Below are 21974 nucleotides of genomic sequence, written 5' to 3' on the forward strand. Positions count from 1 at the left end.
TACTTTCATCTAAGGAATAAAAAATAGTTAATTTGAAGTTTTAGATCTTTTGAAATATGAATAAAAATTGTTTCTCCTGTTTTTATTTTAATGGCTTCATTACAAATATATTTATCTGCTTTTCTTCAGGAAGATACCTTTTTTTTGAAGGAGCAACTTCGTAAAGCAGAGGAACAGGTCCAGGCAACTCGGCAAGAAGTTGTCTTTCTGGCAAAAGAACTTAGTGATGCTGTAAATGTGCGAGATAAAACAATGGCAGATTTGCATACTGCACGCTTGGAAAATGAGAAAGTAAAAAAGCAGTTATCTGATGCACTGGCAGAACTTAAACTGAATGCTGTGAAAAAAGACCAGGTAAAGTGGTTAATTTTGAATTTTCATTTTGATCAAAAACTCACTACAAGCTTACAGAAGAGAACAGGTATATCAAAATAAGGTCAGATTCCTTATCACAGAAATTTAAATTTCCATTCATTTCGTTTAGTCATTGTAACTCCTTGGGTTGAAATTTATGTAAGCTTAAAGAAAAACTTATGCAGGCAAATGCCTAATGGTTAGTAAGCTGCTCTATTATTGTTTTATTGTTAAACTTTCTTATGTCAGTTGTATATTGCTTTATTTGGAATTTCTTATTTATTAGCTTCATAAAGTGGTATTATGGTTATTTAACAGGGTAATACTTACTCCTCAGGAGGTGGATTGTTCTTCTCTAGTTTTTTAATGAGCCTTGATCCTAAGAATATAAAGCTGAATTTATTAGGAGCTAATGTGGCTCTGTTGCCAAAACTCCAAAACAAATAAAAATTAAAAGCCAGAAAGAAAAAAGTGAAAATGAAGTTGGGATTTACTATTACATTATGAGATTAGAGATTTTTAACTTTTTTTTTTTGAGAGGAAGTGTATGTATTTTTGTCATAGGAAAAGACTGATACACTGGAACATGAACTGAGAAGAGAAGTTGAAGATTTGAAACTTCGTCTTCAGATGGCAGCAGATCATTATAAAGAAAAATTCAAGGAATGCCAGAGGCTCCAAAAACAAATAAACAAACTTTCAGACCAATCAGTAAGGACAATTGAACACATATCTAATATTTTTCTTTACAAATCAAATTTATATTCTAAAGCTTTGATTTATTTAAGTAATCTCTGCATCCCACGTGGGGCTCGAATTCATGACCCTGAGATGGAGTCATATACTCTTTCAACTGAGCCAGCCAAGTGCCCCCAGATTTATAATGTTCTAAATATCAACCTTTTTAATATTATTTATCTCTGCTGATTTGAAGTTAGTGGTCCGCTTTGAAGTCATTGGTCTAATATTGTAGTGATACATACCTTTTTAATCTAGAATTCTTATTTGCTGGAAAACCAACAGAGGAAAACAGGGCAGCAGCAGGAAAAAAAGATAGGAAGGGGAGGGTCCTCTTTTCTTGACCGTTTCCCTCTAAATCCGCGCTTTTAAAAAAATGTATTAGAGCACAAATTGGGGAAAGAGGCAGAGGGAGAAGAAGAGGGAAAAATCAGACTCCTGCTGAGCAGGGAGCCTGATGAGCTCGATTCCAGGACTCTAAGATGATGATATGAGCTGAAGGCAAAACAGTTAGCCAACTGAGCCACTTGGGCCACCTGGTACAGATTTTTTCATAGAAATGCAGGTGTTAAGCTAGGAAGGCTTTTGTGAAAAAATACTTTAAGTATGACCCACATGTATGACTTTTGGTTTGGGGCCTGTAAGTATATTATGACTTTGCGGTAGATGACTTAGGAGTTTTCTGTGTCTTGTTTTGGTGGTATTTTGATGGTTTGTCATTGAAAACCAAAGTAAAATTTTTCTCTTTTATAATACTTTGGTCACTTAGTAGAGAATGATATATGTTACCTTTAGTCTTTGTTGGCCTTTAAAACGCAGTAGCAGCTTTGTCAACTTCTCAGAATTTCTTTATATGGCAGTTACTGAAGCAAGGACATAAAACTCCTATAATAATTTATTGTTAACATTTTGAATAGGCCAATAGCAACAGTGTCTTAAAGAAAATTGGGAATCAGCAAAAAGTGAATGATGCCTCAATAAACACAGACCCAGCTACTATTGCCTCTACTATAGATGTAAAGCCAGCACCTTCAGCAGGTAAAAATTGTTTAGACCTTTTGCATACTGTCCTGCCTTGACAATATTGATACTTACTTTATACTTCCTTGTTCCAGGTATATGAATTTAAGGGAGCTTCTAAAAATTCTTACAAGTGAGAGAATTAAGTCAAAAATAAAGTAGGGGCCTAAAAGTAAGAAAGTAGTCATGCATGTGAAATATACAAAATATGTGAACCTAGTATTTATCTTCATGAGAGAATTCATAAGTATTAAATGAGCTGTAGTTTATAAGCTTAAATGCTGATAGCCCTTAGGCTATAGGACAAAAAGCCAGTGTTGAATTTTTAATTACTATTCCACTAAATCTATGGAATTTTGAAGCGTTTATGGGAGCTTTAATTGTATAATTCTGTTGGGGGAAAAATAAATCCCCTGTTCTGTTCATGGTTTTCTTCTTTTGTGTGTGTGTGTGTGTGTGTGACTTCTTGAGATCATTAGGGTACTTTCTGGTTAGTGTACCTGTTGGTAGATCAGTTAAATTTTTATTTATTAATTTATAGAACAGATTAGAAAGATCTAGTGAATATATGAAATGAAAATATGAATTAACTCTAGGTTTTCACTTGGCTTAATTTTTTTCACCTTATGTTAAGAGATTTGACAGTAATGAAAATCGGCACTAGAGTATATAAAAATACATTTCCTTGTGTAGTGTTTGGAGTAATTGCTGTTGTAGAATTTTTAAATGTATTATAAATTTCCCATGTTACTAAATATTTAATTAGGTTCAGCCACTGTTGAACAGGATCCTGACTTCCATTTATGTACATCCTCTCTTGTATCTAGAGTGGTGTTGTGTAAATTATTTACTTAATGAAGACATAATGAATAGTAATGAAGGACTAGAAAAATGACTTAGGTGTTTTATCAGAGTATGGCTTTCTATTTATCCTTTTTAGTTATATGAAGAGAACAAGTGTGCCATTTAAAAACTATTTTTAGCTAAAAAAAATAATCCTTTTCATTATTGAATGCGAGCTTGTTTCTGGACAAACTAACATTTAAATTCTCATGTTGAATTTATCTTATTTTTATTGAGTGTATGAATAGATGTTTTCAGATATTTCTCTCCTTTAGTATTTCATTTATTTCACAGTATACTGACCTTTGTTATTCTGAGCAAGAAGATAATTTAAGGGGCAAAGTAATTTTTAATAATACTGTTTCTGCCTTGTAATAGCCGAGACAGATTCTGACATTGTAACAAAGGGACAAGTCTGTGAAATGACCAAAGAAATTGCTGACAAAACAGAAAAATACAATAAATGTAGACAACTCTTGCAGGTAAGCTAGCTGTTTTGTAAGTGAAAGATTGATTAGGTAAAGTGGCTTAGCTTACCTTTGTTTTTGGATTTTTTTAAAATTCTGTGGTTTCTTTTTCATACCCATTTACTGACATTTAGTTTCATTTTTGAGGTGATGAAAAGGGGTTCTGTGCACCTGTTCATGTAGGCGTATATGTAAAATCATGATCTTAAAATTTTCTATCGACTCTAATGTCCTTTCTCAATAATGGGCAAGTGATTAATTGAAGTTGATTATTTTTGTCTTCTTAATATTGAACTTCATTAAAAGGAAGTATTCTTTTTACATTTACTGTAAGAGTAGCAAAGAATTTTACCACATCTTTAACCAAATTTACAAAGTGGAAAAAGAGAATGTTAACCAGATGAACTATTGCCTTTATGGTGTTACTTATTTTGACTGTTGTAAACGGAATTCTTCATACATTTCAGTTTTACAACTGTCTTGGTAGGATTCACTCTTGGAGTATTTAAAGGATGAGGGGTTGGTGGGGCACCTGGTGGCTCTGTTGGTTAAGCACCTGCCTTTGGCTCAGGTTGTGATCCCAAGGTTCTGGGATTCAGCCCCACGTCCTACTCCTTGGTCATCCAGGGACCTGCTTCTCCCTCTCCCTCTCCCTCTCCCTGCTGCTCCCCCCCCGCTATGCTTGCGCGTTCTCTCTCTCTCTCTCAAATAAAATCTTAAAAAAAAAAAAAGGACAAAAGGAAAATGCTTCTTATTTATACCTGATTTGGAGAAGGGAAGCAAAGGTGTTTTGTGTTTGTATGTGTGAGTTTTGTTAATTTTTTGGTGTATGTTTCTCCGTGCGTGTAGAGAGGGCAAGGATATTTAGAACTATAGAATGATGAGGTTCATACATTATTTCATGTTAGTGTAGTAATTAACATTTTGTCACTGTCTTCTAAATAATGTTTAAACTTTTTTTTTTTTTTGAGATTTTATGTATTTATTCATGAGAGACACAGAGAGGCAGAGACATAGGCAGAGGAAGAAGCAGGCTTCTAAAAGGGAGCCCAATGCGGGACTCGATCCCAGACTCTGGGATCACACCCTGAATTGAAGCCAGATGCTCAACTGCTGAGCCGCCCAGGTGTCCTGAATTTGTAAACTCTTTTAAAAAGATTTTATTTGAGAGAGAGAGAGAGAGAGAGAGCGCGCGCGCATGCACACCCATGAGCAGGGGATGGGCAGAGGGAGAAGCTGGCTCTGGGCTCAGTCCCAGGACCCTGAGATCATGACCTTAGTTGAAAGCACCTGCTTAATGGACTGAACCATCCAAGTGCCCGAAATTTTTTAAACTTTAAGCTGAATATTTTTGCTGCTTCAGAGGATCCTCCTTCTGTAGAAGGATTGATTAGAACGGTTTTACTACCCTTGGGTTCCAAATAGTTGTTTATAAGGGACTAAACCTTTTTCATCATGTCTGGGACAATTCTGGATGAATTTTTTTTAATGTCCTTAATATAGTATTATTGAAAGGAAGATAGAATGTTCCTAAGCTAAATGCCCCTTGCCCACTGTGTTGAAATCTAATAAACGGCTTACATTGAAAGTCTTCATTTTGATCAGTTTGCCATTTATATAGTTGTGAAACTATTACAGTGTCAAGATAACATTTCCATTACCTGCCAAAGTTTTTATGTACCCATTTGCAACTCATTCCTCCCTCTATCCCCATCCCCAGGAAACTATTGGCTTGCCCTCTGCCACTACAGATTAGCGTGCCTTTTGTACAGGTTGTATAAGAGTAATCATATGGTTTATACTTTTTTCTATCCTTTTTCAGAATAATTAGAGATTTATCCATGTTGTTGCTTTTATTGGTAGCTCATTCCTTTTTATTAGAGTTCAGATCTTTTGCTATTTTAAAAATTGTTTATCTTGGGATCCCTGGCCTGGGTGGCGCAGCGGTTTAGCGCCTGCCTTTGGCCCAGGGCGCGATCCTGGAGACCCGGGATCGAGTCCCACGTCGGGCTCCCGGTGCATGGAGCCTGCTTCTCCCTCTGCCTGTGTCTCTGCCTCTGCCTCTCTCTCTCTCTCTCTCTCTCTCTCTGTGTGTGTGTGTGTGACTATCATAAATAAATAAAAATTTAAAAAAATTGTTTATCTTATTATTGAGTTGTAAGTGTTCTTTATTCTAGATGCATGTCTTTTGTCTGATACATGTGTGAATATTTTCCCCCAGTCTGTGACTTGCCCTTTCCTTAATGGTGGTTTTTAGGAAAAAAATTTCAATTTTGATTAAATACAGATTTATTAGTTTGCTCTTTTTTAAAAAAAGATTTGAGAGAGAGTATGTGGGGGCAGAGGGAGGAAGAGAGAAACTTTTAAAAATATGTATTTATTCATGAGAGAGACAAAAGGAGAGAGAGGCAGAGACACAGGCAGAGGGAGAAGCAAGCTCCATGCAGGGAGCCTGATGTGGGACTTGATCCCGGGTCTCCAGGATCGTGTCCTGGACCGAAAGCAGGTGCTAAACCGCTGAGCCACCCAGGGATCCCAAAAGAGAGAATCTTTTTTTTTTTTTTTAATTAATTTTTATTGGTGTTCAATTTACCAACATACAGAAAAACACCCAGTGCTCATCCCGTCAAGTGTCCACCTCAGTGCCCGTCACCCATTCCCCTCCAACACCCGCCCTCCTCCCCCCTTCCACCACCCCTAGTTCGTTTCCCCGAGTTAGGAGTCTTTATGTTCTGTCTCCCTTCCTGATATTTCCCAACATTTCTTCTCCCTTCCTTTATATTCCCTTTCACTATTATTTATATTCCCCAAATGAATGAGAACATACACTGCTTGTCCTTCTCCAGTTGACTTATTTCACTCAGCATAATACCTTCCAGTTCCATCCACGTTGAAGCAAATGGTGGGTATTTGTCGTTTCTAATTGCTGAGTAATATTCCATTGTATACATAAACCACATCTTCTTTATCCATTCAAAAAGAGAGAATCTTAAGTAGGTTCCATTCTATGCTTTTTATGTCCTAAGAAACATTTACCTAATCCAACTTGTAAAGATTTTCTCATATCTTCTATAAGGTTAATACTCTTAGGTTTTACATTTAGGTCTCTTTTCATTTTAAGCTTTTTTTGTGTGTGTGATGTGAAAGGTATATATATAGGAATGAATATTAAGTTAATCTAGCATTATTTGTTAAAGACTTTTTCTTGAGTTGCTTGAAGCATAGTTTAAACTTTTACCTTGAATATAAGGCATTCAATGGACACCTGGGTGGCTCAGGGCATGATTCCGGGGTCCTGGGATCGAGTCCCACATCGGGCTCCCTGCATGGAGCCTGTTTCTGCCTCTGCCTTTGTCTCTGCCTTTCTTTGTCTTTTGTGAAAAAGTAAACAAAATCTTAAAAAAGAAAAGGAATATAAGGCATTCAAAATGAAGTTGTCCATTGTATCCTATTGTTATTATTTGTAACTCCTTCCTTTTAACATTCTGAGTTGTAGAGAAGAAGCAATGTATGAGAAGTCAACCTAGAGATTATCTTGGTCAGGACATCCCAGTGACTGGAAGCAATGTCATTATAATCATATTTTTTATTATCTCCCTTTGCAAAAGTAACATATACTTATTGTGAAATCTTTTGGCATTATGGAAATAAAGAATAAAGATGGTAAAAGTTACCTTCATGATCCTGATTCCAAAAGATAAAAGCTATTCATATTTTGTTTATATTTTCCTACACAGCACTGTATAGAAATCATATAAAAGTGTGTTAACTTTTAAAAATAGAGGAGTATTATTTATTCTGGGTTTTTTTGCAGCTTTCTATTTTCAATTAATGTAATTTGACATTTTTCCTTGCTACTTTGTAGGTCTAATTTGTTCTTTTAAATATATAATTGTTACAATGAGACATTCAACACGTATCTAAATATGTTTATAGAGATTGGCTCTTTCTGGATTTAAAATCTTTTGGTAATCATGCTAATTTCATTTAGGATGAGAAAACAAAATGCAATAAGTATGCTGATGAACTTGCAAAAATGGAACTGAAATGGAAAGAACAGGTGAAGATTGCTGAAAATGTAAAACTAGCACTAGCTGAAGTAGAGGACAATTACAAAGTAAGTTTGGTATTTGTATAACTTGAGACATAGTGTAGCTGGTACTTTTGCAAGTATTTTAGCTATAATTTTTATCAATCTAATGTGCAATTTTAATGTAGGAAATTGGGATAGTATTTATGTATATAAACCAAAAGGTACAGCTACGCTATAGTTGAATATAATTAACTATGAACTGAGAAAATAAATACTCCTTTGCATTGCCATTGTGGCTTTAGTTCTGTGCACTCAATTGACTCATTAAAATAATATTTTTAGGGACACCTGGGTGGCCCAGTGGTTTGAGCATCTACTTTTGGCTCAGGTCGTGATCCCAGGGTCCTGGGATCAAGTTCCTCAACAGGCTCCCTGCATGGAGCCTGCTTCTCCCTCTGCCTATGTCTCTGCCTCTCTCTGTGTCTCTCATGAATAAATAAATAAAATCTTTAAGAAAAATTCTATTTTTAAATCATTCTTAGTTTTTAAGATGAAAAATGATCATTTCATTTTCCTATTCACTTAGAAACAAACATGTGAGTGTAAAATTATTTTAGGGCCTTCACATTTTTGTGGGAGCATAATAATATATGATCAGAAATTTAAAAATTTGTGTATGAGTTATTAAATGAATCACCAAAATGTGTTACCTGTGATCCTGAAAAATACTGCAAAGTGATACAATTTTAATAGACAAATGTTTTTTGTCAGTGTAATATTAGGCAACAAATAAGCCCAAATGGTAAATGATATTTTTAAGAATGTTAGAGAAAAAGATTAACAGGCTGTTTAATTATAAGTGGGAAGATATTTTCACTTTAAAGAATAATCTTACATATTTTGGAATATATACGTACATATGATTTGCATATGTGTGTGTGAGTGAAGACCAAAAAGCTCTAAATTATTTAACTTTGCTGTATTATAGCTAATTATACTTATAACCTAATTTTTAAATGTAGTAGTTTTAAAGACAACAAGAATTTAGGTGTCTCCCCCCGGGGGCGGGGTGGAGAAGGTGGCACATTATAGTAATTTTACTGGTGGTTCTTTTTTATCTTCATCTATTGTCAGAATGAAAATTTCATACTCATGAGATTATTATTTATGAGATCCCTGTGGATTTTGTTTTCAAAGGCTGGCAACTTATTATTTATAAAGTGTGAATACTGAATTTATATGAACTTTTGTCTTTGCATATTGACCAGAAAAAAAATTTTTTAGTAAAATTAAAGGCTACTACATATAGAGAGAGCATGAAAGAGCATTATGTTAGCTGTCGTGGTGGTGATCATACAAGTAAGGGCGACTGCTATTTATGCATAAGGAGTCTATAATCTAATAGGGATTGCTAGAAGTATAATGATGATAATCATAACTCCTTGACATTCATGACCCAGGCAATCATCTATCAAACCTGTGGGAAGACTAGTGTTTTTAGTTCATTTAGTTCATAATAGTGAGCATCTGAGTTAACATAGATTATGTAGCTGGTAAAGGTGCTTAGCTTTTTTTTTTTTTTTTTTGTTTAGTGTCCTTTCCCGTATTTTCTACTGTTTAGACACAGTTACTCACTAGACAAGACAATGTAGGAGGAAGTTCTACATGAATAAAAAGTCTAATGAAGTATCTTAGGGCTGTTTCCAGTGGAATATTTAGGAGTTAAACATGGAGAAACCTGACCTTTGAAAGACCAAACTGGAGGAGGAGAGGCAGAGCTGGGAAAAGAAAGAAGCAGCATTCTAAACAGGAAAAACATTTATACAGGCTTGGAAGTGAAAAGTGGAGAGCGTAGCCTGGAAATTTTGAGCAATCTTGAGTAATAGGACTTTAATGTCTATGATGGAGTAGATTCGACTTGAAAGAGATTGAAGCCATATTTCAGAAGGCCTAAAATGGAATTTGAGTGCTATTTGCTATTAAAAATTTTCTAGAAGTAGGGCAGCCCCAGCGCAGTGGTTTAGCACCGCCTGCAGCCCAGAGTGTGATCCTGGAGACCCGGGATCGAATCCCACGTTGGGCTCCCTGCATGGAGCCTGCTTCTTCCTCTGCCTGTGTCTCTGCCTCCTCTCTCTCTCTCTTTCTCTCTCTGTCTCTCATGAATAACTAAATAAAATCTTTAAAAAAAATTTTTTTTTCTAGAAGTAAAGGGACCTAACTATAGCAGGTCTTTTTGAAAACAATTTGGTAACCCTGAGCAGACTTACAGGAGGGGAGGGTTTTGAGGATAAGAAAATCTGAAGTATTTTCAGAATTACTTGGTAAAGACTACCCTCTTGGGTACCTTCCCCGATCACTTATTACTGAGTAGGACATGAGTCTATCAAAGCTCTGAAAAGGATCCTTAGGGAAAGATTATTGAAAAATAGGTTTATTTGTGTTTGTATCTATAATGTGATTATTAAGTGAATGAATGACTTAAGAAATTGAAAATGTCAGTGGAAGAAGAAGAGGAGGAAGTATTGTAACATAGCTTTCTAGCTTCAGTCACAGTGGGCTCTGATACTGATAATATTCTTTAACAAAATTATTAAAGTAGCTTTGGGACCTTTTGCCCTTAGAACGCAGAAAGAAATGAAAAGATGTCACCCATAGATTGAAAAGACAGGTTTGAAACTTGGGAAAGAAAGATGTATGCCATGTGAGTTAATATTAGTGCTTTATTCCCATGAGGATCATAGTTGAGAAGGCATAGGAAAAAGGGAGTTTTCAGGGGGAATAGAGAAGCCAAAGAAAAAACTTCGGCGAACACTCATATTTCTAATTGTGAAGAAGTGGACACAAAAAAGAGCAAGAGAAGATGACATTGTGGGTGAAATTTTACATAAACTATGGGAGAAGTTGTACGAGTAAGGGAAGTTGGTCAGGAATAACAAGTAATTCAGAGATGTCCAAAGACATACACCAGGGAAAATACACGGGTATGGTAATAGGTTTTATTTTGATAGAGTGTTTTATAGACTAGCTCTTGTCACATAAGGAGAGAATAAGTAATGAAAAAGATTAATGATGATTTTTTTTTTTCCAGCTTCAATTGGCAGAGAAAGACAAAGAAATAAATGGTCTGACTTCACGTTTGGAAAACCTGTGCAGGGAAAAGGTATTGAACAGTGTACTTAAAAAATCTTGCCGGGGTGCCTAGGTGGCTCGGTCAGTTAAGTGTCTAACTCTTAGTTTTGGCTCATAGTCTCAGGGTCATGCGATTGAGCTCTCTTTGGGCCTTTGCTCTCAGCATGGAGTCTGCTTGAGATTCTTGTTTCTTCTTTTGTGCTCTCGCATGCACTCTCAAAAAAAATAAATAATCTTTTAAAAAAATCTTCATATGATAGTGAATGATACCACAGCCTTATGAAGACCCATCTTACAGTCATGTGAGGGTGGCTTTGAAAAAAAGACTGAAACAGAGTAGAGAATATTTTTAGTTAGCTTGTATTTAACTAATAGCAAATGTTTTAGAGAATGTTTTTAGTGAAAAATTTTTATTTAAAAAAATTTTAATTTTAGAGATGATGCAGCAGAGTTGGGGAGGGTGGGGGGGGGAGAGAGAGAGAGAGAGAGAGAGAGAATCTCTTAAGTAGGTTCCACGCCCAGCACAGAGCCCAATTCAGGGCTTGATCTCAGTGTCATGAAATCATGATCTGAGCCAAAATCAAGTGGAACACTTAATGGACAGAGCCATCCAGCCACCCTTAAATAATAATTTTAAATATTTTACTTCATAATATGAGAAAAATGCTTAAGTTTTGAAATTTAACTTGGTCTTTGTTATGTATTTTATATGTAACAACAAACATTTTTAAATTTTAAATTTAGGAAGAGAGTAAAAAATTTAAAAATTGTATATACTATTGTCTTTATCTGGTTTTCTTTTGTGATAGGAAACATTTTCAAGTTGTTTAATGATTTATAGTGTGACCTGACATTGCAACTGAGCATACATCTATAATGTAAAACATGCTGTAGTGCAACATTTCTCAGAGTGTGGTGTAAGGTCTTTTAGGAGGTCCGCATCCCCTTTTCAGAGGTCTACAAAATAAACTATTTTCACAATACTATATTTTTTAATTTATTCCCCATTGTGTTTATATATGAATATAGTAATATATAAATATATATTATATAAATATATAAATATGAATGAATATATATGTATATTCTCCTCCCCTCATTGTGTTACAGTTACATGCTGGTGTGTAAGTAGTGGTGAGTTAGTTTTGAATCAAGGCAGTTGAACCAAAGTACATTAGTGTAGTTATCATCTTCATCTTAACTGTTGCATTCACAGTTAAAAAAAAAAAGAAAAAAAGAAAAAGCCGATTTCACTTATGATGAAACAGTAAAATAATAATCTTATTGAAGCTTGACCTTGGGGGTGCACATCTTAATATTCTGTGTGATGAAATGGGAAATACCCCTCACTCCCCAACCAGGTACTTCTACCTAATGAAGTATGGTTATCTTAAGGTGAAGAACTTGTGAGTTGTTTGAGTGTGAGCTGAACTAGCATATCATTTCTGTATTAAAGAATGGCTAATAGACAAAATTTGGTTATTGAAAGTAGGGTATTTGGCAGATATTTTCTTGAAAAGAAGTGAAGTGAGTCTGTTACCTTATGGAAAAACAGTTGGTAGTATTTGTTGCCAATGATAAAATTCAAACTTCTAAGCAAAAACTACAATTTTGGGAACCTTGTATCTGCTACCATGAACTTGATAATTCCCAAAATTTCTTTTTTTTTAAAAAAGGTTTATTTGAGAGAGTGTGTGTGTGCATGCAAGTGCGGGGGCGGCGGGCGGGTCGGACAGAGAGAGAATCCTCAGGCATACTGTTTGCTGAGCAGGTAGCCTGACATGTGGGTAGATCCCATGACCCTGAGATCGTGACCTGAGCTGAAATCAAGAGTCGGCAGCTTAACCTACTGAGCTATCCAGGCGCCCCTCCAATGCTTGCTTACTTTTCTAATGAGATGAGTGGTAACATTAAGACTGATCTTTAGGGATCCCTGGGTGGCGCAGCGGTTTGGCGCCTGCCTTTGGCCCAGGGCGCGATCCTGGAGACCCGGGATCGAATCCCACGTCAGGCTCCCGGTGCATGGAGCCTGCTTCTCCCTCTGCCTGTGTCTCTGCCTCTCTCTCTCTCTCTCTCTCTCTCTCTCTCTCTCTCTCTCTGTCATAAATTAAAAAAAAAAAAAAAAAAAAGACTGATCTTTAAAAATTCTTCAGTGAAGTGTGTCAGCATTTGGCAGATCTGTGTAACTCAGTGAACCAGTCATAGCTTTCCAAGTGATCAGTGATACTATGAAATAATACATGGTAAGAGGATGACCATTCAGATCTTGAGGTTGGGTGACATTGCTGTGTAATAGTTAATAGAATTCTGACTTTTCAAATCCATCATTTCATCCCTATTGCCCCATGGCTTTCTAGTATAAGGAAGAAGAAGAACCTTCCTTTATCCTCATTTATTTTGCAGGAACAGTTATCTGACATCAGCCTGGTATACTACAATTCAGTTGAAATCTTACACCAGCCGTTTGGGAGTTAGTGCAGATCTACATTAAGGGCTCAGATCCACAACTTTCCTTCCCTCCTGTACCCTCCCAGAAGGTTTGTTATTTTGCTAGAATGACTTACATAATTCAAGAAGGCACTATTATTAAAATTAGGTTTTATTATAAAGTTTTATTATTATATGTGCTGCCGAAGTGAGCACTAAAGTTTTATTATAAAAGGGTACAACTCAGAAAACCATATGGAGGAGATATATAGGGCAAGGTGGGAGGTACTACAGAGCTTTCCTACCCTCTTTAGCCTGGCACTGTCTTAGCACAGTGATATATTTACCAACTGGAAGCTCTCCAGACTTTAAGAGTTTCAAATCTGGGGTTTCAGTATAACAGCATGATTGACTAAATCATTGACCAAGAGTTTTAACTCCATCTCCATCCTTCCTCCTATCCCTTAAAGTGTAGAAGTGGTGTGGAGTGAAGACATGGCACTAAATTTCCAACTCTGTAGTCATGTGCTTGGTCATTCTGGTGGAACCTTGTTAACATAAATTAGCCTAACGGAGTTTTATTATGCATGACAAGACACTCCTATTATTTAGAAAATTCTAGGAGTTTTAGAATTCTAGGAACCAGGGACAAAGCCAAATACATTTTTTATATCAGTGTATGTATGAGTGTATTTTTGATTTATATATATATATTTAAGATTTTATTTATTCATGAGAGACACAAGGATAGGCAGAGGGGGATGCAGGGCCACCCCCCGCCCCCCACCCCCCACCCCAGGGAGCCTGATGTATGGGACTTGATCCCTGTACCCCAGGATCATGCCCCCAGCTGAAGGCAGATGCTCAACCACTGAGCCACCCAGTTGTCTTTTGATATATATTTTGATGTCTCTGTCCATCTATCTACTTATCTTTTTACCTGACAGTCATCAGTATGAACTCCTTAGTAGATTAGAATTTATTACTGTTCTTATTTTGATGTTCCTGCAACCCTAGATTTAGTCAGTGGGAGCATTTTCAAGGAGGTTCCTGATATGCTCTGTATCTAAAGGGGGTATTGTTGATGTTTTTGAACACTTAATATCTTTCCAGCATTGCAAGATATTCTAGCTTGTCTTGTATCCTTCTTCTTTATTCACCTTTGGAATTGTCCTTTTTTTTTTCTTAAGAAAGAAGCCCTCATTCAACCCTCGAATTCTTTCTCCAAGGAGTTTATGGTTCATTATTAGTGGGACATGTATTTAGAAACCAAAATATGGGCCCTAGGTTTGTCCATGATTACTGATGATCATTGCTTCTAGATCTTTTCAGTGGGCAGAACTAAGAAACTTTTCAGATATGCGTTCTAGTTGAACTCCACATGGTTCTTCCTTGTCTTCCTCATTTCCTATTTGTATTCTTTCCAGAATCCTGGCATCCAGTAATACCAATACATGTATTCATTTGCTAAATCCAGTAATCTACATAAAATAATTTCAGAATTGCTAGCATTATAACACCATGAGAAAGAAACCTATTAGGAATAGAATTGGTGATTGTTTGAAGTTCTTTTTTTTTTTTCTTCCTCCTCTACTTTTGCATATTATGTTCAAATAGTTTTTTCTTTTCTGTAACACAAAATGGCAAGTGGGTTAAAAAGATTCCTGTGGGGGATCCCGGAATGGCTCAGCTGTTTAGCGCCTGCCTTTGGCCCAGGGTGTGATCCTGGAGTCTTGGGATCAAGTCCCCTGTCGGGCTCCCTGCATGGAGCCTGCTTCTCCCTCTGCCTGTGTCTCTGCTTCTCTCTCTCTCTCTCTCTCTCTCTCTTTCTCTCTCTCTCTCTCTCTCTCTATGTCTCATGAATAACTAAATAAAAATCTTAAAAAACAAAAGATCCCTGCAAATAAACAATGGAATGAAGATAATTAAAATAATAACACAAATTAAGAGTAAGAAAATGATTTAAAAAATTTTTGGTATAAGTTTTGATTAGGTGTATTGCAAAGTTAAAACCATGATACTCTAATCAGATCTGACAAGTTGGCAAAAAATATAAATATATTTTCTAAATGCTTCAGACAGGAATGCCTGGGTGGCTTAGTGGTTGAATATCTGCCTTCGGCTCAGGGAGTGATCCTGGGATCCCAGGATTGAGTCCTGCATCAGGCTCCCTGTATAGAGCCTGTTTCTCCTCCCTCTGCCTATGTCTCCCTCTCTGTGTCTCTCATGAATAAATAAAGTCTTTTAAAAATAAATAAATGCTTCAGACAACTTGTTGAAATGTGGATTTACTTTCAGTATTGTTAACTAAGAAACCCAGCTCTAAGTGGTATTTTGCTTAGAGAGATTAATGCTAGAGAGAAGCAGTCAAGTTACTTTTATATTTTACATATATAAAACAAATTTTATATCTGAAAGTTTTATATGTATAATTTATACATGAGTGTATAAAATTTATATAATTACATATCTTGCAATTCATATTTATGTGTAAAATGTTTTGTATATACATATATATTTATTTTGAAGTTTTATACAGATAGAACCAGAGTCCTGAATGATTATAACCATTTGTAAGTTATTATATAAATGGCTGAAATCACGTACAATAATATAGTAGCTGTATTATGCTGCATTAACAAATTTCCCCAAAATTTAATGACTTAAAACATTTGTTATCTACAGGTTCTGTGAGTGGGGAATTTGGGTGTGGCTTAACTGGGTCCTCTGGCTTTAGACCTCTTAAAGGACTGCAACTAGGGTATCAAATGGGATTCAGTCATCTCATGAAACTTCCAAGTTCACTCGTGTGATGTTACGATTCAGTTCCTTGGCAGTTATTAGAACAGGGAACAGACACACGTCTCCCTCTGCCATCTTCCATGAAGTCATTCCCCTTCTCTTGCCTCAAGTAAAGAAAGATTATTCATAACGTACAATGTAAAAACTGATCACTCCTTTGCTTAAAGCTCCAAAATGGGCTTCCTCTGTACTTAAAACCCAAAAATCTTAACATAGCCTGTGATACTTTGTATGACAGCCTTCATTTATCTCTCTATTCTTGTCTTAAGTTACAGTGTTCTGTTTCACTATCCTGTGTTGTAGAGTCAGTCTCCATAGTTCTCAAACCTGAGCTTGCATCAGAATCACCTGTTTGCTTGTTAAAACATAGATTCCTGGGTCCATTCCCAAAGTTTCTAATTTAGTAGGTTTGTAGTGGAGCTTAAGATTTGCATTTCTAAGTTCCATGCTGCTGCTCTGGGAACCACACTAAAAGAATTGTTCTAGTCACCCAGGCTTTACAGCTCACCAACTGCTTTATTTTCTCAAGGGCTCTCATTCTTTTCTTTTGCCAGGAATATTCCTGCTTATAATTTTTTTTGTTACTTAGTTGGACTTTCTTTTAAAGAAGAGTTTAAACATATGAGACATATGTTTATGTAGAGAGAATAATAAACTTTGTGTACTCCTCACCCAACATTGATAATTTTTATATTTCATGGCTGTCTTATCTGTGCAAACATAATTACCTTTCCTCCTCTCCCCCCTCTGATATTTTTTCAAGTATATCCCAGAATTTTTATTATTTCCCTCTAAATATTTATTTGTAACTACTTTTTAAAAATTTATTTTTTTATTTAGAGAGTGTGTGGGGGAAGGGGGGGGAGAGAATCTTAGGCAGACTCCACACAGAGCATGGAGCTTGGCACAGGGCTTGATCCTGCAACCATGAGATCAGTACCTCAGACAAAACCAAGAGTCAGACACTTAATCGACTGAGCTACCCAGGCACCCCACCTATAACTACTATTGACTCATCCTTCAAGTCCCATATTGATTTTTTTCTTCAGTAAGGCCTTCTTTGACCTTCCACTCTGATGTAGTGCCTCTATTAAACTCAAATCTGGGACCTGTACTTTTATTATATGGCATTTACCATAATTTCTAATTAATACTTATTTCTGGTTATTCAACATCTGCCTTCTCTGCTTAATTGTAAAATCCATGAAGATAGGAATTGTGCCTATTTTATTCACTATGGTCTTTGTAGCTCCTAATAGTGCCTGATATTTAAAGTTATAAATATTAGTTGAATGGGGCAAATATACATACTGTATAGCATTTGCTTGTAAAAACATTTGGTAAAAGAAATGTACTGGGACCAACAGTTTCATTGTCAGTTAATACCCTGCCTTGTCAGGGCACAATAAAGTAGGACGGTTTGCTTTCTACTTCCTGTCTTCTTGAGTTTCTCTTGATTTTCTATTACCACTATAGTTTTATATTACTTAAAAAGTTTGTATTTATAAGAATTTCTATTTCCTGTTTTAACAACTTGATTAATGTTTATCTTTCCCAGTGTTGTCTCAGAACCCTCACCCCTACCCCAGTATTCTACAGAGTTAGTAGGATTAAGCCCCTTTTGTTTATCACTAAAACCTAGATCCAGACATAGATCTATGAGTGAGTAAACGATTATCACTAATAATATATATTTTATTTGTTTATTGTCCTCCTTCCTTTAGAATATAAGCTCCATTTGGGCTAAGGAATTTTTGTGTGTTTTGGTTATCCTGGAATCTCTAGTGCCTGCTTCATTGTATTCAGTAAATATTTGTTGAACATGTGTGTGAATATAACTAGTAGTATGAAGTAGTATATCTCCTAGGATTAAAAACCCTACTGATTTAAATTCCTTTAGAAACTTAATAGCTTAAAATATCTTATGTTTTCATGTCATTCCAAAACCACTATTTAGGATTAACATTTTCATATCTTTATACTATTTCAGATATTGTGCATAAATCCCTAAGTAGATACTTAAAAGGGGGAGAACAAAGAAAATAATGAAGCAAGAGAAAAATGACAAAAAATGATTTAAAAAACATTGTAGGAAATACTTTATTAAATAATAAAATTAAAAATGTTTTATTTTTTAAAAGATTTTATTTATTCATGAGAGACACAGAGAGAGAGACACAGAGAGGCAGAGACACAGGTAGAGGGAGAAACAGGTTCCATGCAGGAGCCTGACGTGGGACTCCCATCCTAGGTCTCCAGGATCAGGCCCTGGGCTGAAGGCAGCGCTAAACTGCTGAGCCACCTGGGCTGCCCAAAAAATGTTTTAAAGACTATTTCAGAATATTTGTTAACATTAAATACTTGACTAGTGATTTTTTTTTCCTGGATCTGCCTACCACCTGAGAATAGAAAAGTAATATATATACTTAGAAATGATTAGTGGGAGCTATCTCTAATGAAGTGTTATAGCAATAGCATGGTGATTAAATAATCATGACCCCAACAACTGATCTTATAATAAAAGTCATACAGACTGCCATATGTTTACCTCTTTAGCTATAACTTAGAGGCTATCTAGGAGTGATAAAAGGAGGTTATGAGAATTCTATAATACTTTGAACAACTTGTTCTGAGTTGTAATGATTTCAAAACACTTAATAATGTCTGTTCTTCTCCATTACTCTTACTGCATTCTCATGTGACATGTAAGAGAAATAAATTGGGACACCTGGATGGCACAGCAGTTGAGCATCTGCCTTTGGCTCAGGACAAGATGCAGGTCCTGGGATCGAGTCCCACATCGGACTCCTCTCTGGAGAGCCTACTTCTTCCTCTGCCTGTATCTCTGCCTTTCTCTGTGTGTCTCTCATGAATAAATAAATAAAATCTTTCCCCCCAAAAAAGAAATATATTACTCCTCCTATTTAACAGTTGGAGTACCAGAGACATCCTTAATTTGTTGGTTTATTTGTAAAACCAGTGCTATTGTGGGCCATTCTGGGGCCTTGAAACAAAAAAAAATTTGGCACTCTAGCAAAGGCAAAACCAGCTAATCAAACTTAAGTGCACTGGAACTATATAAGAGAGGACTTCTAACAAAATCTATTTCTTAAATTGTGGAGGCTTTTTATTTTAGGAGAATTATAAATAGCCATTATTAATACTATGCTCAGGTAAATTAGCCATACTCAGGTCATGCATGTTTTTGAAGGTAGAGGAGGTCTTAAAGGATTTCTTGACCATTATTCTATGGGCCTTTTGATAGTCTGGTTAGGTCTGTTTTCAGAAAAATATATATAATTTAAAAGATTTATTTATTTTAAAGAGTGACAGTGTTGGGGGGTGGGGGGGAGGCAGAGAGAGAATCTCAAGGAGAGTCATTGCCAAGTGTAGAACCAGATGTGGGGCTTGGTTCCAGGACCCCAAGATCATGACCTGAGCTGAAATCAGGAGTTGGCCACTCAACTGACTGAGCCACCTAGGTACCCCAGAAATATTTTTAAATGAATAAAGCAAAACATATAGAATCACAAAGGAAACGAGTTATAAGAAAGTCATCAACAATTTTTTTTAAGATTTTATTTATTCATGAGAGAGACAGAGAAGCAGAGACACAGGCAGAGGGAGGAGAATCAGGCTCCCTGCAAGGAGCCCAATGTGGGACTTGATCCCAGATCACACCCTGAGCCAAAGGAAGTTGCTCAACCCCTGAGCCACCCAGGCATCCTTCGTCAAAATATTAAAACAATTTATGGAGTGCCTGGGTGGCTCAGCCTGTTGAGCATCTACCTTTGACTTAGGTCATGATCTCAGGGTCCTGGGATTGAGCCCCACGTTGGGTTCCCTGCTCAGTGAGGATGCTTCTCCCTCTGCCTCTCATCTGCTTGTCCCCCTTAAATAAAATCTTCTTAAAAAACCCCAAATTTATGATCTATGTGACAGTAGTATATGTGCTTATTTAAAAATGTTAAATAAGATTTAGCTTGTCTAATAATTACCATAAGTTCAAGGTAGTGAAGTATAAAGGCTGTTTTGAGATGCTTGCTATGACTATAATATGAAGTGAATATATTGGTGATTCTGTAGGTGAAAAAGTTAAAGGTACTACAACTATTGCTGTGCTATTTTGCCTACATTGGTAATTGAAGAAAATGCTAAATTTCAGTTAGAAGTTAGTGAAAAGATAAAAATTTATTTTCCCCATATAAGTTCATTTATTTTCTGAATTCTAAATGTGGACCCTTTGGGGAGTCTTGTGAATGCAAATTTCAGAATATTCACTAAGTCAACAGCTCAGTGTTCCAATTTACCAAACAACCTACTTATAGCTGTCTTGTTCGTGTCCCTGTGTTCTGTTTACCCCACCTCCAGTTTCCCTAATGAGGAATCAAAGCTGCTTGTTACTGGTCCTTTTCTTACCCTGCATCCTATTTGCAGGAGATTTATGCATCTTTCATGGTAGAAGAGAGGAGTATTAACTTAGAGGGAACTCTTTATTATGTTGGAATCTCTATGAAGTTGCTTGACTGTACCATAAATCTTTTGATAAAACCCTTGACTCAAGTAGTTTGCTTAGAGAAGAATTTTACCATATTCTTTCAAGTTAGTTTAAATTTTTTTTTTAGCAGTTTATCCTATCTACATCTTTTGCTATTTTCATGCCCTTTTCTTCTTGACGCTTCTTTGAAATATTTTTTAAATTTACTCTCACTTTTTCTCTACTCACATTGTACTTTCACAATTGTGAATTACATGACAGCACTTCTTGAGTCATGGCAGGAGATGAAGGAAGGAACCTCCATTGAGGACCTGCTGTGTTAAAAACACTCTAATTTCTCAGTATTCCTCTAGGGCTGGAGAAAGTAAGTTCTTCAGGGTTATTATTGTTGAGGCTGATGAGCAAACCCAGGTAGTTGACTCCAGTCTTTCCATGTCATACCATCCCCCTATTTATGATTTCAAGTATAACCAATTTCAAGTGTGCCCAGTATAGTTTTGCTACAATAACCTCACTTAAGAACCATCTTAAGACTGTTCAGACACTGGTAGGCCCATTGTAGTAAACTCTATGATATAGATATGGCATATCTGGCTTGCAACTTGTCTTTTCTTTCGTTCTTCACATGCAGCCTATGCTCTAGCCATATCATTCATTTAACCAATCCTGCAATAAAGTTGTTCACATATCTTCTGTATTCTTTTCACATGCTTAGGAGGAACTTCTAATTGCTGTATCTCTTCTCAAACCTAAATTGATTTGAATTTTTCATGTTTATCAGTTTTGCTTTTAGTGATAATGACTTATTCTGTTTTAAGGTTACTTCATTTGATGGTCGTTTATATAGGTAAAAATTTGCTGACCTAGAATCTCATCTCTGTTCTCTTGGGATGACATTCAGCAAAACCAGCTGAGTTTTACAGATGAAATTTTCCATTTTCTCATCCTTTGTTAAAATTTGTTTTTTTTTAAACAGCTTTTTTGAGGTACAGTTTACATGTAATAAAACCCACCTATTTTAAGTGCAGTTTGATGGATTATGGTGACTCTCTATAGTTCTGTAAATACCATTATGTTCAGACTATAGAATGTTTCTAGTACTGTACAAAGTTTCTTCATGCTTTTTAGTCAACTCCTTCAGCTGTCCTCAGTCCCAGACAATCACTGATCTACCTTCTGCTACTATATAGTTTGACCTTTTCTGAGCATTTCATATAAATGCAGTCAGGCAGAATTTACCCATTCACTAGTTGGACATTAATCCTTTAACCAGCTGATGCACATGTGGATTATTTCTAGTGTTTTGCTATGTATAATGCTTTGAACATTCTCATGTCTGTTTGTAGACCTGTGTTTTCATTTTTCTCAAGTAGATGCCTAGGAATAGAATTGCTTTCTTACATGATGAGTATGTTTTTAACAAGCAGCTACATTGTTTTTCAAAGTAGCTGTAGCATTTTGCATTCCCACTAGCAGTGTATGAGCATTCCAGTTGCTCTATAGCCTCATTAGTACTTGGTATTATTGAGTTTTAATTTTAATCATGCTGGTGGGTGTGCAGTGTTGAAGTTTTAATTTCCCTGATGACTAATGGTGCTGGGCATCTTTTCATGTGCTTATAGGCCATTCACATATATACTTTATTTTTAAGTAGTCTAATGTG

The 21974-nt window shown here is 36.0% G+C and overlaps 1 protein-coding gene across 4 annotated transcripts in view; it reads left to right on the forward strand.

Annotated features, from left to right (window-relative positions):
- TAX1BP1 (Tax1 binding protein 1) overlaps window positions 1-21974 on the forward strand; it is a 93702-nt gene that overhangs the window by 48601 nt on the left and 23127 nt on the right. For 2 of the 4 annotated variants that reach the window (XM_025993092.2, XM_025993093.2), the window contains exons 9-14: window positions 130-354; window positions 919-1065; window positions 2010-2130; window positions 3334-3437; window positions 7414-7539; window positions 10544-10615. In XM_025993092.2, the coding sequence (XP_025848877.1) occupies window positions 130-354; window positions 919-1065; window positions 2010-2130; window positions 3334-3437; window positions 7414-7539; window positions 10544-10615 (795 nt within the window). The remainder of the gene's footprint in view (window positions 1-129; window positions 355-918; window positions 1066-2009; window positions 2131-3333; window positions 3438-7413; window positions 7540-10543; window positions 10616-21974) is intronic. The other 2 variants (XM_025993094.2, XM_025993095.2) reach the window with 1 other exon arrangement.

Source organism: Vulpes vulpes, chromosome 7, assembly GCF_048418805.1.
Source record: "Vulpes vulpes isolate BD-2025 chromosome 7, VulVul3, whole genome shotgun sequence".
Lineage (NCBI taxonomy): Eukaryota > Metazoa > Chordata > Mammalia > Carnivora > Canidae > Vulpes > Vulpes vulpes.